General features: G+C 33.0%; 1 protein-coding gene across 2 annotated transcripts in view; it reads left to right on the forward strand.

Annotated features, from left to right (window-relative positions):
* Window positions 1–17,973, forward strand: part of UACA (uveal autoantigen with coiled-coil domains and ankyrin repeats) — an 80,207-nt gene that overhangs the window by 43,079 nt on the left and 19,155 nt on the right. For both annotated transcript variants that reach the window (XM_011375864.2, XM_023521952.1), the window contains exons 3-11: window positions 531–619; window positions 3,655–3,719; window positions 4,536–4,593; window positions 9,635–9,705; window positions 9,809–9,915; window positions 12,100–12,281; window positions 13,431–13,468; window positions 16,267–16,335; window positions 17,390–17,497. In XM_011375864.2, coding sequence (XP_011374166.2) covers window positions 531–619; window positions 3,655–3,719; window positions 4,536–4,593; window positions 9,635–9,705; window positions 9,809–9,915; window positions 12,100–12,281; window positions 13,431–13,468; window positions 16,267–16,335; window positions 17,390–17,497 — 787 coding nt within the window. The remainder of the gene's footprint in view (window positions 1–530; window positions 620–3,654; window positions 3,720–4,535; window positions 4,594–9,634; window positions 9,706–9,808; window positions 9,916–12,099; window positions 12,282–13,430; window positions 13,469–16,266; window positions 16,336–17,389; window positions 17,498–17,973) is intronic.

Here is a 17,973-nt window from a genome sequence, read left to right on the forward strand (position 1 = left end):
GGTTTCAAGTGTAGCTTAGTTTGTTGTCTTGAAGGCTTTTCTATGCCAGATTTAATTTGATAATTCTAAAGAGTAATAGTGTTTTGATCTGTCTTTGACTTTAGCATTCTGCTGTAATTTTGCTTTGGCAGTTTCAGTATCTTCGAAACTAAGCAAAATAGATATTCTTTATATCACCAGCTGCTAGAAAATTTTCAGTGTATTTATTAAGCTCCAAAAACCAGTGCCTTTGCTATTGAAACAATAAACTATAGAGTTAATGATATCATAGTATAAATTTTCTATTATTACGATTATTGAATATGAGAATATTCCATTGGTTCTAAGAAGATATTTCTAGAAAATATTGGCCCCTTACGTACATTTAGGTTAAAATGAGTTTATCAGTCATATGGAATACATTCTTGTATTAAATATATGGGTGCTCCAGCCTTTAAAACATGTGTATGTGTGTCCGTTAAATAAAGGATAACGTTAGGGGTAACATTTGGTAGTTTCCATGGCATAACAAATGTTTTCTTTTTGTTTAGCTTCCATGTTGTGGCGTCAAAGGGAAATCTTGAATGTTTGAATGCCATCCTTATACACGGTGTTGATATTACAACCAGCGACACTGCAGGTATGTTTGCCTCCATAGTCGATGACAAAATAGGAGGAGGATACAAGCTTTGTCCACTGCTAAAGTTTTTCATCAGAACTAAAAGTGATTTAAAAAGAGAAATCTTTTATTTTCTGTTTTTAAGTAGCTGAGAAAGTTTTACTTCTGAGGTATTGTCGGAGAGAGGTCAAGTTCTGGAAACTTAGTAGAAAGGATTACTGAACTAACCAGCAGTTGGATTCTCGGATTTTGGAGTCAGAACTCATATAAATTCTCGGATTTTGAAGAACCATTAGAGGCCGTTTAGTTTATACTCACGTACTACTCAGTGTGTGAATCTCTATGTTGTGAGGTCATTGGACATTTGGTTAGACTTTTTTTTGTAATGGGGAACTAACTGCCTCATGACAACATTACCAATAAAGATCATAAAAATAGCTGACACATAACACGTAAGTGCTCTACACATACTTAATCCTTTTATCCTTGCATCAACCCAATGAGGCTGTGAGACACTGAGCAGTTAAGTAGCTCATCTAGGGTCTTTCATTAGATGAATCGTGGTCAGTGTGTGTTCTTAACCATCATGTCTCACAAGGAAATGTGTTCTGTGTCAGTTAACTATATTTATAAAAAAATATTTCTTGTGGACAGTTTAAGTCAATCTCTTACCACGTTTTCTGCTTAAACTTAGTCATACCTGTGTGTCTTTTAAAATCTTACAACATAAGTTTGTGTGCACATTGCAAGATAGACCTTTAATTTAAGTATTTGATTATAGCTGTTTTCTTCAAAGAGTATGTTAGCTTTCTGTTCATCAGGATAACCTTTCTCAGTTCTCTGGGACTCTTGACATCTTATTTCTCTGTGGTTCTACTTTGTTACTCAGTTAAATAGAAGGTGACCAAGAATAGAGAATTTTTTTAAACAACTTTGATATTTTATCCTCTGACTCCATGTGTGGACAAATACATTACTGTTAACCAGTGCTGTGTTTAGAAATTGAAGGGGAAGAGAGAGAGCGAGAGATCAAAATTGAGTTGATGAGGATAATTTTTACCTAAAGATATATTGTATTCTAAACTGAAGACCAAACTATCTGCCAGGGAACAAAAGAATGTACTGTTACTTATATATACATTCATTGATGTGGAGAAATATTTGTTTTTAGAAAATTTGGACGTATCTGTTTAGAACTCTTTAAAGCCTTTTTAAATTTATTGTGCTGATTCTAATTCAAACTAGTATTTTTCTCTCTGTGTGTTCTTTCTGCTCTGGACATTTTTGCCTAGTGGTCGACCTAGTGACTTTTGCCCTCCCTCCTTCAGTGCAGATCAAACTCAAATGCTTTCCAAGCTCAGCAGACATTTCATATACTGCATTCCAACATAGCCTGCTTATTTAACCTTGTCATTTTTTTTTTTTTTGCTGTTGTTTAGTCACACTTTTATTTGTTTTGTTTTATTGTTTGTCCTCTTCTAAGGACAAGGACCTTCTCTCATTTGTTATATTGTCTGTTATAATCTAGATGTGGATATTTGATAAAAATTTGATAAAAAAAAACTTTATGTGTTTTTTAGTAGAATTCTTTTAGTTGCTAGCAATATGAAAGTATATTGAAAATAGCCAGATTTCAAGTTAGTGTGATTTTGAGGTATTTGTGACCTAGGTCTTACTAGGTATGCACCTTTGGTATAATTTACGGTGGTAAGATTTAGATCTGATGTTTCCTTGATTTTTTACTGCCCTGTCTCAAGTGGCTGATTTTGAATTTGGCTTAGGAAATACCTGACCTGACATTTTTATATGACCAAGTTCCTATGGCATTTTGTTGAATACCAGGGACTCTCACTACTGTCCCTATTCCCACCATCCTACTTCATACTCTCTCTTATTTCCCATGCAAATGAGTTATTTTAGGCACTTTTCACAATGTAAAATGTTTGTAGGAAACTTTTCCATGAACAGTAGTAGCAAGTTGAAATTTGAAATTATCACTCTGATTTATTGTAATAAGAAAACTTTAGATGTAGATGAAGGTCTTGTATCTTTCCCTGTTTAAAGACCTGGACTCGCTGCTTTTTGTTCTGAAACCTAGTTAGTCAGCTACACAAAAGTAATCAGACCTAGGAAAACTTACCCACTTATCTGAACTCATATAAAACTGAATGACAGTTGAAAGCCAATTTATTCATTCATCCAAGATGAGTAGAACATAAATGCCTTCTTTTCTAGCAAAAAGGTCAACTTGTGAAGTCAAATTATATTTTTTAAGAAGTTTGTGAAGGTAGAGAGAAATTAAAAACACTGAAGATTGGAAGCAATTGGAAGCTGGAATAGCCTGGTGAAATCCTTACATCTTCACCAACCAAGAGAGATATATGTGTAAAAAAATATAATTAGGAGAAATAGTGTTTAGAGGTAGAATGTTCTCTGAAAATTTATGTTTTCAGTATTCAGAGTTAAGCTTTCAGATTATCTGGTACCCTCTTCCCTGCCCTCCTCCTTGTCATTTCCTTTACAATTGCACATTTTAATGTATATAGTTGAACAAGTCTAATTTCCAGAGACACAGCCTCTTAGTGAGCTTTGACTTTTAGTTGAAGCATAGAAATTAATTAGAGAGTACCCTTTCTTTTACTTATATCTCTTAATTTCCTCCATTTTAGTATCCACACTGCCTGTTTGGAAGTGTTTTGAGAACTCTGTGAATCTTTCCCTTCTTTCCCCGTTCTTTTTCTCTTTCTCTCCCTCCCTCTCTTCTTTGCTATGCCAGTATTTAATTACTTACTGTGTTTCAAGCACTGCTCTAAGTATTGAGAATACAGGGCAAATAAGACAGAGTTCCTGCTCTTTATGCATTTGTATGTTTAACTTTTCTTCCCACCTTCATTGTTTTGGTGTGTATATTATGTTATTAAAATATCAACCCATATGAAATGTCTTAGAAACTGAAAGCATGCTTACAAATTAAGTATCCTGTCAACTAATTCTGAAAAAAATGAATGACATTTCTATGGAAAATTCATGTCTATTTTAAATTATTTCTTTCATAGGAAGAAATCCTCTTCACCTGGCTGCAAAATATGGACATGCATTGTGCCTACAAAAACTTCTACAGGTAGTAAAAGTGGTTAATATTTTCGTTCTGTTACTTTGGTTTTATTACTTTGACTGCAAACAACACATGTGTTTTTAATGTGTTTTTGGAATTTGAGATCAAAGAAAATAGTAGATTAACTATTATCTTACATAATATTTTTTCCATCATTTGTAAAAGAATGTGAACAATAAAGAGCAAAAACTCTGAGGGAAGTGAGTTGCATAACTCAGTGTATTAAAAATAAATAACAAAGACATGACCTTCCTGTTGACATTAGCTGGAGATTGGAATTTTCTGTTGTCTGGTATAGGACATAAGATAAGATAAAGTGATACAGCATAGAATCTAAGTATTTCTATATAAATGTCAGTAACTTACACTATGTAATATTAACCATTAGTTAAATGTGTAATCAGGCAGCCACAAAATTCTATGAACGAGTGGGCTGAATTTTCAGTTAAAGGGTCCAGTCATACATTTCCATAAACATTTTCCCACTAAGTATAACAGCAGAACTCATTTGTTTTTCTGATTCAGTTGTTCAAGATTTAACTCCTGCTGGAAAAAAAAAAAGTCAAACAATAACATATTTTTTATATCCCACTCTATTGTAACGTACCATATGTTTTCCTGTTTGGTGAAATATTATTAAATTTACAGTGTAACATTATTATATTTGTTTCATGTCAAAATATTTAGTGGTTTGTGTAGTATCCTTTGTTTTTTTTAATAAATGGAATATTTTAAGATTAAATAACAGCTGTTCATTTGAATTTAGATGTTTAATTTAAAAATAAAACTCTTCTAGATCACTAAGTTTCTTTGTTTTAACAGTACAATTGTCCCACTGAACATGCAGACCAACAGGGAAGAACCGCACTTCATGATGCTGGTAAGCAAAAGTTTCACTTGGACATAAACAGGTATTTGTTAAAATGGCTAGATATTTAAATTAATATCAAAGTTTAGCATGCATATATTTGTATAATTCATGGAGAAAGAATATTACAATTTCTTTTACTCAAATTTGAAATTTTTTAGATCGTACAGTTTTACAAGATTTATTCAGCCAATATTTACCAGGCAGTTTGCTAGATGATAAAGTCAAAAGATGAATAAACCATAATCCTGCTCTCAAGGAGCTCTTAAGCATGGAGGGAAAGGGACGGGAAGAGGAGAGAGGAGGAGCGGGAGGGAGAGGCAGAGGGAATTGACAGGAGAAATGGGAAAAAGACTTTTCTCTTTCTTGAAAACTACATTTACCTAATTAACATGTCTCAATCTCATTTTTTTCATCTTCAAAATGAAGTTAATACTACTCTCATAAGTGGTTATAATTAAATCATAAATAGTGCCTAGCATGTAGTAAGTTCTTAATTAAGGGAGGAAGTGGCTGGTTTAGAGGTATCAATGCTGAATTTCATATCACTGTAATGTGCTATATTTTAAAAAAATCTATACTAATAATTTCATAGATTTTATTATTCATACTTGTGTATCTAAATTTATCTGTATTATTCTTTAGGTCTCTTAAAATACTTAGAGAAAAGTTAGATATTAAGTATTTTTGAAATGTAACATAGTCTGATCTCTAGCCTGACTCTTCAGACGTTCCCACCTTTTACTAGAAGGCCAGAGGAAGGAAAAAATATTAGCCTTCTCTTTTCACATATATGGAATATCTACAGTAGATTAAAGTAGTATGAGTTAAAAACGCATTATACTTCAAATTTCCTTTAAACTTTTATACCTTAATTTTTTTGTTTTTCTTTTTACATTTCATGTGCTTTTATAATAATTTAATTTTTACACAGTGCATTTTTAAAATTTTTGTGTAGAATGGTATTATTTGGAAAGCATTTTCACATTATCGTTTGAGCCTCACAGTGACCCCTGTGAGTTACTATAGATTTTATTTTTCATGATAATTTTGTATTACTAATAAAAACGTAAGTGCACATTCATAAGTGATGTATTTATCACGTTTGCACAGTTATGGAATCATCAAGGCAAATTTTCAAAATAAATTTAAAAATCATTAAAAAATACAGTTTATATTCGTAATGATAATTTGCTGTGCTTGATGGAATTTTAAAAATTATTTTGCTGCTTACTGAAGGATGAATGTGTCTCATGATGTTTTTGTTCTACCATCTTTTTCTAGTTTTTTAAAAAAATTAATCCAATGTTATTAATAATCACGTTTTAACAATTATTTTTAACTATTTATTATGGAAAATTTCAAACATACATGAAGTCAGAATATTACATTAAAACACCTGTACCTTTCACCCAGCTTAGACAATTGTCAACATATGGCCAATTTTGATTGATGTCTACTACCACCCATTACTCTCCCACTCCACCGGCATATTTTAAATCAAATCCAAGGCATCATAGAATTTTATCCATAAACAATTCAGTTTGTGTCTCTAAAAGGTAATGATTCTATTTTGTAACCTAAGCGTAATACCATTATTACAATTAGTGCACTTGAAAATATTTTCAATGTTTTCTAGTCGATGTGCAGTTTTCCCATTTTTTTATTTTATGCTTTTTTGAGATGTAATTATATACGAAAACTTCACATAATTATTATATAATTAGTGTAGACTTTAAAATATATGACATAATAAATATAAAATATAATAAGAAGATAGATTTCATGTTAAGTATTTTTACCACGCAGAAAAAAACAACCAAACACACACACATATACACATACACGTTTAGTACCTTGACTGTGGTGATGATATCACAGTGTATGCGTGTGTGCATTTAAAACTGGCACAACTTAATTAATTGAAATTTTAATATTTATTCAGTAAGTGTATGGGCAAAGTTAGAATAAGACTAAGTTGATGTGATAAAAGAACTCCAAAGTCAGCTGCTTATAAAAAAATTGTTGAGTGGTAGAGGTTGACAGGTGACTCAAGGTCATTCATGAACTGAATTCTTTCCATCTTGTTCCTCTACTTGCCTCTGAGTATCTTTGTCAACTACGTGGTTGAAGCAGGATTGTAGTCACATCCAGCTACTGGCAAGGGGAAAGAGAGCAGATTTGGAAGTGGTAGATAGCCCTGTACTCATAGTCTACTGACAAAAGCAAAGTCAATTGGCTCTATTTATCTGCAAGAGAGGCTCAGAAATGTAGTCTCTAGGTGACTAGTCATGGTCAAGCTGTTACACTATAGAAAGAAAAACCAGATTTTGGTAACAAATTGCATTTTCTGTTACAGTTCACCCCTCTGGAGTTCCAGGTATTCCTGCAGCCTCTACTTTCCACACGTAGAACCTGTTACCCCCACTACCCCAAGGAAGAGGATATATAAGACAGCCCAGTTATTGCAGCTTGCTGAAAGTCTAGGTTTCCAGGGCAATGTGCAGTTTTCTGGTTTTAATTCTGATGCAGCTCTTCATGGTCCAGAATTCTATAAACTCAAAGAGAAGAGATCTGCTCCTCACAATTTATGGTGATGGAGCAAGAACAGGATAAGTGAAAAGAGAGAACTGGGAAACACACAGCAGTTATTAGTCGCTAGGTATAAAATGCTATTGAGAAAAACTTACAAAGACTTCCTCTGGAGGTCTTGGATTAAATTTCTTGGTTAGCTCCTCTGAATGCCTCTCTCATTCTGTTTTCTGGGAGAAATTCCTTACACATTGTCCTCTGTGGGCCCTAGCTCTGCCTTCTGAGATATTTTTGTCCATTGTCCCCCAAGGTCACAGATAAATTGGATGTTGGAGAGTGTGCCCTCTGTAGAGACAGCTTAAGGCCTGGAACAATCATGAGTATTAGCCTACTGGGCTTTCGGATGGTACAATTCCATCCAAACCTTGGTAGATTTTTGGTCTCTTTGTTGCCAGCACCATGCATATGCATGAACCATTTCCAAAGTTATTTTCTGGACGTAGAGTTCTTAAACTCTCTTCTATTTCTTGTCTTTACTTCTAGACTCGTGATTCTACCTCATTTAATGGCCGCTACCGCAAAGCCATCTGAAATAATAGTCTTGAGTGAGAATATAATATCCTTAATCTGATGTTTAGATCTTTTTTTTTTTCTTTATTGGGAGGTGTTTGAGAAAAGTTGTGACCAGCATTAGTTTTATAGCTTGCTATTCGATGTACACAATTGGCCTTTCCACACCTGTGAGGTCACAAATATCTAGACATTCTCTATTTCTTTCCATCTGTGTTCATAAATTCGCTAATTCTTCCTTGTCCTGATCTCTGTCTTATAATACTGTACTAAAAGCAGTAAGCAGCTGCCAATATGCACTAAAATTTTGGCTTTTTTCTATCGTTTCACTAGAAAGTCTCCATAGTCACATGGGGTACCTTCTAAGTTATGACAGATGAGATAGCTCTATCAAATGTTTTGCCATAGCATGAGAAGAACAACAAGATTTCTGGCCTGAAAAATGTTTACTTACCACCTAGTAACCAACAACTAAATCAGTGCCATGTAATTTAGGTATTTGTGATAGCAGCACCTGAATCCTGATAGCAGTATTTGTCTTAGTTAGGGATAGGCTAGGCTCCTGTGACAAAAACACCGTAAAATAACATTGGCTTAAAAAAACCCACAGCATTAATTTCTTTCATATCACACCCCCGAAGTTCAGATTGGCTTGTGCCATATGGTCATTCAGGCATCCAGATTTCTTCCATTTTGCAGTTCTACCATTGCCTAGGGCATGTCCTCATCTTTAAGGCTGAAGCTGATAGCAGGCACCTGTGTTTTTCTGCTAACAGGAAGGGAAAAGATTGTGCAGCAATGTATAACCACTCTTTTAAGACCTAGACTCAGAAGTTAGAGGTTCCATTAGCATGATCTAACTCATGTGGTCATGCCCACATATCAGAGTCCCTGGGAACTGTGGTCTCTAGGTGAGCTACCATGCGCCCAGCACAATTTTACTACCATGGAAAAAAGCAATCAGAGTTTGGTGAACAGCTGACACTCTCCATCATAGCACCTTTAATAGTGACTTATTTGTTCAGTATATCAACTCTCTGGAATTTATTATGCTTTACATTTTTTCACGCTTATTTTTAATTGGGCCTGAATGCTTGTTAATTTTATAGCTTCTGAATTAATGTATTCAGTTTCAGGTTATCTTTTTTTTTTTTTAAAGATTATGTATTTTATATAAAAGACTTGCTGGATTAAAGACATCAGAAATGAATATTTACTTGATTTTCTAATGCATATTTGGTTTTATTCTATTGAATTTCATACACAAAAAGAGTGCTGACTTTGTCAGTACTTTTTTGTGCTGATAATTTAGTACCAATTCATAAGCTTAAAAAACATTACAGGGAGTCTAAACCCAATCTTATTTTATGAATTTGACAGTAATTTTTTTCTTAATACAAATATGAGCTCTAGTGTTGGTCAGAGAAGAAGCATCATGAGATTTTCTGTTTTAGCAAAATGACCATGTTTTGCAGCAAGGGCAGACATTGCAATCATTGCTTTGAAAAGGAAATATGAATTGTATGAGTCGTATTTCATTTACTGTGGCTCTTCTATTTAAAAAGTGAACTTGATTCTTTAAAAAAAAACCCTGAGCTAACACTTCAAGGATCCAGTCAGTTCTGGCCATATTTAAAAACATACTATAAGTAGAAAATTTAAGTTTTATTCTTATTATTTGTGTTTACTCTTAGAATAGCAATCTATTTTTGTTTTCTACAGAATGATAATATTCGTTGGTTCTAACAAATTATGCAAAATATATAAAACAATCTTGTCTAATCCATTTTCAGTTAGAAAATTGATGCTTATTATGCTAAACTGAGAGTGAAGGATGTGAAGCTTGGCAATTTAGAAATTGAAGAACTTAGGCCTTATATGGACCTAGCAAAACATCACATGTCTTAACAACAGATGTTCACCATTTATCATTTTCCTTTGTTCCTCAAAGCGATGGCAGACTGTCCTTCAAGCATACAGCTGCTTTGTGACCATGGGGCCTCAGTGAATGCCAAAGATGTAGTAAGTCAGTTTATAGTCATTATCATTTCAACTCATGTGTTCTGACTTTTATGTTTTGGAAGATTTGTTGTCTTAATGCTGTTTTATTTTTCTTGTTGCTTAGGATGGGCGTACACCACTTGTTCTGGCTACTCAGATGTGTAGGCCAACAATATGTCAACTGCTGATAGATAGAGGAGCGGATATTAATTCCAGAGACAAGCAAAACAGGTAATTCTTTTATCACAGCTCCCCACACACCAGCTGGATGCACGGTGATTCTGAAACTCTGCTGCTATGACTTGGCCTTTCTATCCGTTTCAATTCTCTCCTTCCTTAGAATTATTTTTTTCAGAGTCTGCTGCAGAAAGAAGGAGAGGGACATAGGAAGAAAATCACAGGGAAAATACAGAATACAAGCAGCGATTAGAGCCTGTATTTGAGTCAAAGAACTGAAAAAAGAGGAATTACATCCCAGTTACTTTAAGCTTTAAAAAATATTTAATGAAATGGGCTCAAATAAGATATGAAGGAGAAGAATAAAAAATCACATGTACAGTCCACTTCTTCGTTAGTGAGGCTTTTGAGAGTAAAGTGGTACTTGGGTGTCCTGGAGCTTGACATATTTCAGTACAGATTTTCTCAAGGTTTTTTCTCTCTTAACCCTGCCTGGGCACAGTGCCACCTCTTTCTCTGAAACTGGTTCATTCTCTACCCTAAGATTCTTAGTTTATTTTTGCTTCTGTATTTGATGTTATTTTAGTTGATGTATAGTAATGATTTCTATTTATAATTCTCCCTTTCCCCTTTTCTTGGTCTAGCGTATTACAGTGCTTGCTATATTATAATTCTGATGTTTATAGTCACAAAGTTTCTGACAACAAAATATCTGAAATATATCCTCTCTACTATTGAAGCATTACAATAATTTATAACAAGTCTCTGGGATTTTATAGATGATTATGACTGAAGTTATTGGTTTCTTTTGACTTAATTTTATTTTTCTAAGCATGTATCCTATTGTTTGTAGTTCATCGGCAGTAGAGAAGCATAATAAAATAATCTTTAGATGTCAAATTTTATAGCTCTAATTGTTTTTATTGTTCAGGCATCTCAGAGAAGGAAATTCTTAAGCAATTAAATCATTGATGTGATTATTAAGAAAGTAGCTTTTTTGATATTACTTTGTTTTTGAAAATATAATCTGATGCTAAGCATAACTAAGAGAATTTGATTTAAAAATAAATTTTATTATCAGAGAGGGATGATCTGGTTGATTTGCATATAATGCCTTATTTTTTTTAATAGATTTTATATTTTTCCAAGCATGTTTGTCTTTGTTTTTCATTGGAACTTCACACACACACACACACACACACACACACACACACACACACACACACTAAACCAATGAGGTACAGCAATGTGTATTATATAGACTAGATAGCAGATGGTTTTAAAAATAGAAATCTTAGGTTCTGACACTCCGTATTTAAGTTTCTTTTTTTTCTGTCCTATCTTTAGCATTTTTTCCCCTTATAACAAAAACATTGGTAATGCCTGTTATATATAAAATTGTATACTGGCATCTACTGGAGAGCATAAAAAAAAAATAGAACATACATAGCAGAGTAAAGGCAAAAATCAGTTTCCTTATGAAATCTAAAATTCACAATTGAAGACCGAGTTGGTTAAGTCACTTCATTTCATTAGGTGTCGATTTCAGCAATAAAAATAGAGAAGTGAACAAAATAATTTCCAGGATCCTTCTAAATTTCTGTGATGACTTAATTGTTTTGTTGCATTATTACAATTTGCCCATATACTGTTAAATGTTTAAGTGCTGGTGATTCTATCATGGCTGAATGAACCATGATAATGGAGTTAATCGAGGAATCATGTTTTGAGGAGGCAAGTTTTAAAATGAAGTGTGAAGATGAAAAGATCTCCAGTAAGATGAAGCAAGGCTCTTCTAAGAAGAGAAATTGGCATCAGGGATCTGATTCTTGTTTTGTTTGGAGTAGAAGGGATTGATTGGGGAGATTGTATGATGTAGTTCAGTTCATGAAGGGATTGGGTTTATTGTTGTACGTTTTGACAGTCAGTTTTGGAAGATTTTTGTGGTAATTTACTTGTAGGACATAGTAGGACTGGACTAAAGGAAGCTATAGTAGAAGTAGCAAACGTATATAATATATAAATGTTTAGCTCTGCAAAGTATGACACAAAGCAAGTGTTTTTATAAATGCAGTGAAGTTAAAATATAAGATAAAAATATAGAGTAAAATCTGAATTTGTAACAAGTATGACTTTTAAAGTAATATTTGCTCTCTAAAAACGGGGGCTCGGGAAGATTTCTGAAGTATTTTCTTTGATGTTTCTCAAGGTCTTTTATTCTAACCCCTTCCCTTTTAGAACTGCTCTTATGCTAGGCTGTGAGTATGGTTGCAAAGATGCTGTAGAAGTCTTAATTAAAAATGGTGCTGATGTAAGCTTGCTGGATGCCCTTGGCCATGATAGTTCTTACTATGCAAGAATTGGTGACAATTTGGACATTCTAACCTTATTGAAGACTGCATCGGAAAATACCAGCAAAGGTACCAGCAGTTTTTTAACTAGCAAAGTCCAGGTTAATAAGGAGCTGCTTTTTAAGATTTAGATGGTAGAACTACAATTTGTAAGAAGTACAACATTCCTTATTGAGAAATAGTGTTGATTAGTCTCCCTCTATACCATGGCTTTGCATATTTACATTGTAGTCACTTGTTTTGAGGCAGTGTGTTTTCCATATGTTGTCTAGTTTCTCAGTAAACCCTATGATACTGAGGAGTGATTTAAGAACTGAGGACAAAGAGTCAAATCAGGTGTTTTACTAATATATATTGTTTTCGATGAAGAGGGATGAAGCTTTTAACTTTTATACTTATAGTTTTAAAGAAAGAATCATTGTTCAAACCCACGTATAAAATATTTAACCAGTATTTATTGAATACCTGAGCCAGATATTTTTCTATGTTTATTGAAGAGAAATTGAAAAATACAGAAAAGCACAACAAATAAAACTAGTCACTGATCCTACTACTGAGGAGCCTCTGTTAACATTTTGAGGAATATCCTTCCACTCTTCTTTTGCATAAAAATTGAGCTCACCTGGAGTGAGCTGTAGATTACTTTTTGTTTATTATCTTCTGAAGAGTTTTTTCTCATAAATACTTTTTCTATGGTATGATTTTTGTTGATGCATAGAATTCCATTTTTTTAAATAAAAATTTTCTATAGGTGTCATTTAAGTTATTTGCAGTTTTTACTAATAGAAATAACAATTTAGCGATTGTCCTAATGCATAAATATTTCAGCATATTTTTATTATACCCTTTGGATCAATTTCTAAAGTTGAATCTTGGGGTTTCAGGGTGTGCACATTTCTTTAAGCTTTTGATACAAATTGACAAATTGCCTTCCAATTTAAGAGTGTTTTAAGCATTGCATTTTTCACCTGTCTCCCCTCCCTAACTTTGAATATTATCTACCTAGATGATGTCATAGCAAAAAAAAAAAAAACTTTGCAAATTTGATAGGCAAAAATGGTATTTCACTGTTATTTTAACTGTAAAATAGTAAGCTTTAAAGGAAACTTTAAGATTTACTTTTTTAAAATTGACCCAGTTATATAGTTAGAGAATTCATATCTACCCAAGTTAACCTGCTGTTTCACTATTCCTGTGTCTCCTCTCTTTAATCTTCAGGAAGAGAACTTTGGAAGAAAGGACCATCTTTACAACAGGTAGATCTTAATTTTAATTAAAAAATGAGATATTATGCAATTTAAGTAAAGTAGAAGTCTTTTAAAATGGTGCTTAGTAAAAGTGGTTAATAATTATACATAACTGTTTTGAGTTTAAATGTATGCTCTTCTCTCTCTTCTGTTAATCATGCCAATGTAGAACCTAATCTAAAGATCCTGAGGCTTTATCTACATACTATCACTCAGCTTGGGACAAGCTGGGACAATAGATCTTAATTACAATAAATGTATCCAATGGAAAATAAATAGCCTCCTGAGTGCCGGCGTTGAACATCCAACCCTTTTAAGTACAAGATATCGCGCCTTGTTGGGATTCTTAAATGATGAATTTTAGCCTGGCAGATCATAGATAGTTTTTTCTCCTATTCTGCCTTAATTACAGAGCCAAATATTTACTATCATAGGAAAATTCTTCCAATGCAATAAGAAATGAACAATTCAAAACTGATTATATATTGTGATTTCAACACCACTGTCAACATTTTGATTTTTTTTGCTCCGTGTTTATTTAATGAGGACTTTTCTTTAAAAAAAAAAAAAAATACATGAAATAATTCATACTTTGCTTTAATTTTATTATCAAATTGCTATTTAAACCTGGTTTTGTGTCCCTTTTTTAGTAAATGTCTTATCATTTTCCCCAGTCTCTTTGAGTTCAAGTTAATTGGGCTTGGTTTATGGCACCACTCTACCCATTTGCTCAAAAGCTAGTGTAGGCATCTTTCCTCTTCTACTGGCTGTTTCCTTCCAGGCTTTCAGCTTTTCAGGAACCTGAGCACTTCCAAACCCTGAAGAGAAAGTAATCAGGTACCTTCTGAGCAATTCTGATCATCATTCTGCATCATTTCTCCACCTTTCACCTGAATCTAAAAGCTATATTAAAGCATGTGTTCCTTTTTAATCCATCAGAATTAAGTAATACATTCATGCATGGGTCACGTCTGCTGTCACTTTTCTTTTCCATCTGGAGCAACTGTTTCAACCTTCTCTCCTCTTCCTCAGATAACCTAAGTGGCGGTAGAGTTAAATAAAATGTACACTGTTACATCCATACCAGTCACATAGAATCAGAGATAAATGATTTCTGAAGTATACAGATATTTAAAGAATTATTGATTATTAATTTAGGAATGATATTCTGCTTAGTGTCCTGGGAGTTATCTAAAAGAATACATGGAGTTAATATTCTGCTAGGAACAATAAAACTAATTTGTTTCCATTATTTATCAAATACATTAAAATATATTCTATAAAAGGATTTTTTCCTAGTACTAAGGGACATAGAATTCCTATTATTGAGAAGAGTACAGTATAGTTTTAAAAAATAATTTGCTTAAGAGATAGCTGTAGAGCACCTCCCAAATGCCAATCACTCTTCTAAGCGCTGGGAATATCATAGTGCTTAAAGTTTCTCACTCATGGAACTAACTTCCAGCCTAGTGAGACAGATGACCGATAGGTAAATTAGTATTTAGTATCATAGCAGATGCTTTGAAGAGCAACGGAACAGGAATAGGAGATGAAGGAGAGAGTGGAAAGTTGTTTTAGATTGTCCCATCAGCAAAGGCCTCTCCCAGGAAGTGACATTTGAGTACAAGAGGAAATGAAGAGGGAGCCAGATAGCTCTGCGGAAGAGGGACGGGCAAATACCAAGCCCCTGTGAGGGAGTGTGTTCCACATGTTCGTAGGGCAATAGAAGGCCAGAGTGACAGGAATGATGCACACATAATGGAGCAGGAGAATCGTTGGGCAAGTAAGTAGGTGCCAGGTTATGAAGGACCCAGTAAGGAATAAAAGTGGTATGATGAGAGTGGTCAGATTCCATGTGAAAAACAGTCCTTTGGTAGAAAGAATGAGACTAGAAACATAGTTTGGGCCAAACTATGATAGAGAGTATTTTGTTAATGGGAACTTGTCCTTCTAATTCTAAATCCAAATTCATTAGAATGATAGTTTAAACAGTTGATTAAGCAAAACTCAACAAATAATACAAAACATAAATTATCTTGGAGAATTAAAACATTTTTTTAGCTCTCAAAAAGGAAGAAATAGCTTTCTAAATTATTGTATAGATTTAAAGCTCAATTTGGATTAAAAAGGAGGTTATTGGCTCTCTTGTTTAATAACTGTGTTTATATTAAAACAAATCTCTAAACTGGAATAAGGTTTCAAAGCAGTAAGTGTATAAAAACAGAACATGTACCCAACCAAGTCATTTAGAGATTTTTTTTAATATAGCTAAAGTCAGAGGATTATGTGTCTCTTACTTACCACACCCTTTGATATTTTATTTCATTAGTGCTCAGAGAAAGAAATTTCCACATTTTTTCCACATTTTCCAAATTATTTCCATAATTTCCATGTTTTCTTTCAGCATTAGTGTAATTCCCCTTCCTGTTTTTAAAGAGTAAATTCTTCTTTTGGGGATGGTTGATGATGCTTTATAGCACAATTTTAGTTTTGCGTCTAAGTACAGAATCTCTTTTTCAAAATTTGATGTCTTTGGTTAAACTAAATCCTTAACAATAAGGATTTTAAATTGTGTTTTTTTAAATATTTAAAATAAATTATACTTGATTTATTTAAAACCTGTTATCCTTAAAGATGCTTCTCATTTGGAGTTTTAAGTGGAAACACTGCCACCTTGTGTTATGTACAGCAAAATTCAATGTTGGGTAAGCTGAAAATCACTAATTGGGTTTATTGCCTATTGAGGAAAATGTATGTTTCTGTATTCTCATATTTGCTAACATGTATTCTCTTTTGTTTTCTCAAAGCGCAATTTGCCACACACGCTAGACGAAGTAAATATGAAGTCAAATCAGAGGGAGCATCAAAACATTCAGGTAAAAAGAAAAAAATTGATACCTTCCTTTGCAAAGAATTCTATGTTGTTTGTAGTGGGGTGTGCGGGAAAGAGAAGTAACAAAACGGTGGGAGAAGTGAGTGGGGAGAAGGAAGGGTGGCTTATGTATTGTGATTCTATTTTCTTGTCTAATGCCTTCTAAAAGAATTACCTTTTGATATGAATGTTTGGGTCAATATTATCTTACAGAAAGTATTTTTTAAATATGTATTAGGAAGCAAATAATTTGACTTTATATAACTTTCTGTTGATTTAAATGTGTTTGTTTCGGGCTGTAAATCATAAATTTATGTTCATTTTAGATAATTATAGTGATAAAATGATGGTCATTAATGTAAATAAAATCTGAAATATTTTTCTCAAAGTATTTTTTATTTTGATAAAGGAATAATATTGTTAACCACATAGTACTTTTTACCTTTTATGTTCATCAAAGTATTGAAAAAATAATTATAATGTGAATTATGTTGGAGGAAGATCTCATAATAATAGAGTTTATCTTATGACTGAAATACCATTAAAATGTAAATTGTATAGCTGTTTCCATATGTTAAAATAAAATTCTTTTATTTGGGTCTTCATAATTTACTATATAGTAGTAAAAAAGTGAACTACCTAGGCTTAAATTGGATCCTTAAATGTTTTTTTTTTCAGAGCACTGAAATGATGATTAATTTAAGAAAAGCGTTAGAATGAATGGTCTCAAACTTAAGAAGTTTTAAGCAAAATTTAAATTGACATTCTTCTGCTATTTTCTATTTCCAGATGATGCTTTTACTTTTTATTAGAATCATGGTTTGCTGTCTTGTATATAACTGTATTCATTAAATATCATAAGACTACAATTTCCTATATTATTTCTCACCTATGGATTTAAATCATTTGAATGTTGTTGAAATTACTGTATCTTTATATTTAAGGCTCTTTTATATGTGTATTTATCTGTATATGATAGCAAACTGCTTTTTAAATTTTCTTCCATAAGAATTGCTCTTTTAAGGTTGGCCTAGCACCTGTTGTCTTTACTATTTAAGGATCTAGAGGTTGAAAATGAAGATTTGAAAGAGAGGTTGAGAAAAATTCAGCAAGAACAGAGAATATTATTGGATAAAGTCAATGGTTTACAACTACAGCTAAATGAGGTAAATCATCATAGTAAAAAAAAAAAAAAAAAAAAATTAAACCATTTTACTACCAGTAATCACCATTAATAACAAATTGTTAATGATCATCTGTCACTTCAAGTTATGGCCCTAAGGTGGAAAGGAGATAAAATCAGGTCATTGCCCCAGAGGAGAGTTCTATCTTAGTGGGACCTTTACATGAAACTCCTAATATGTGATGTAAGAAGAGAGAATACTGTTAGTATGTAGTAATAAGGAAGGACTGAACTATAGTTGGGACTATGAGATTGGAGAGGAAGGAGTAGACAAAAGATGTAAGGAGGAAGAGCAAGTAGAAGTTACTATTGATGGGTTCTCAGAGAAATCAAAAGTGCTTCTGAACCTGGGGAGAGGGATGAATGACAACTCGGACAACAGAATCAATAGTAGGATATAGACATTTTCTGCTCATATCCTGGTCCCCAATCTTAATGACATGTGTGAGTCTTTTTAAA

The sequence above is a fragment of the Pteropus vampyrus genome, unplaced genomic scaffold (assembly GCF_000151845.1).
Source record: "Pteropus vampyrus isolate Shadow unplaced genomic scaffold, Pvam_2.0 Scaffold10, whole genome shotgun sequence".
Classification (NCBI taxonomy): Eukaryota; Metazoa; Chordata; class Mammalia; order Chiroptera; family Pteropodidae; genus Pteropus; species Pteropus vampyrus.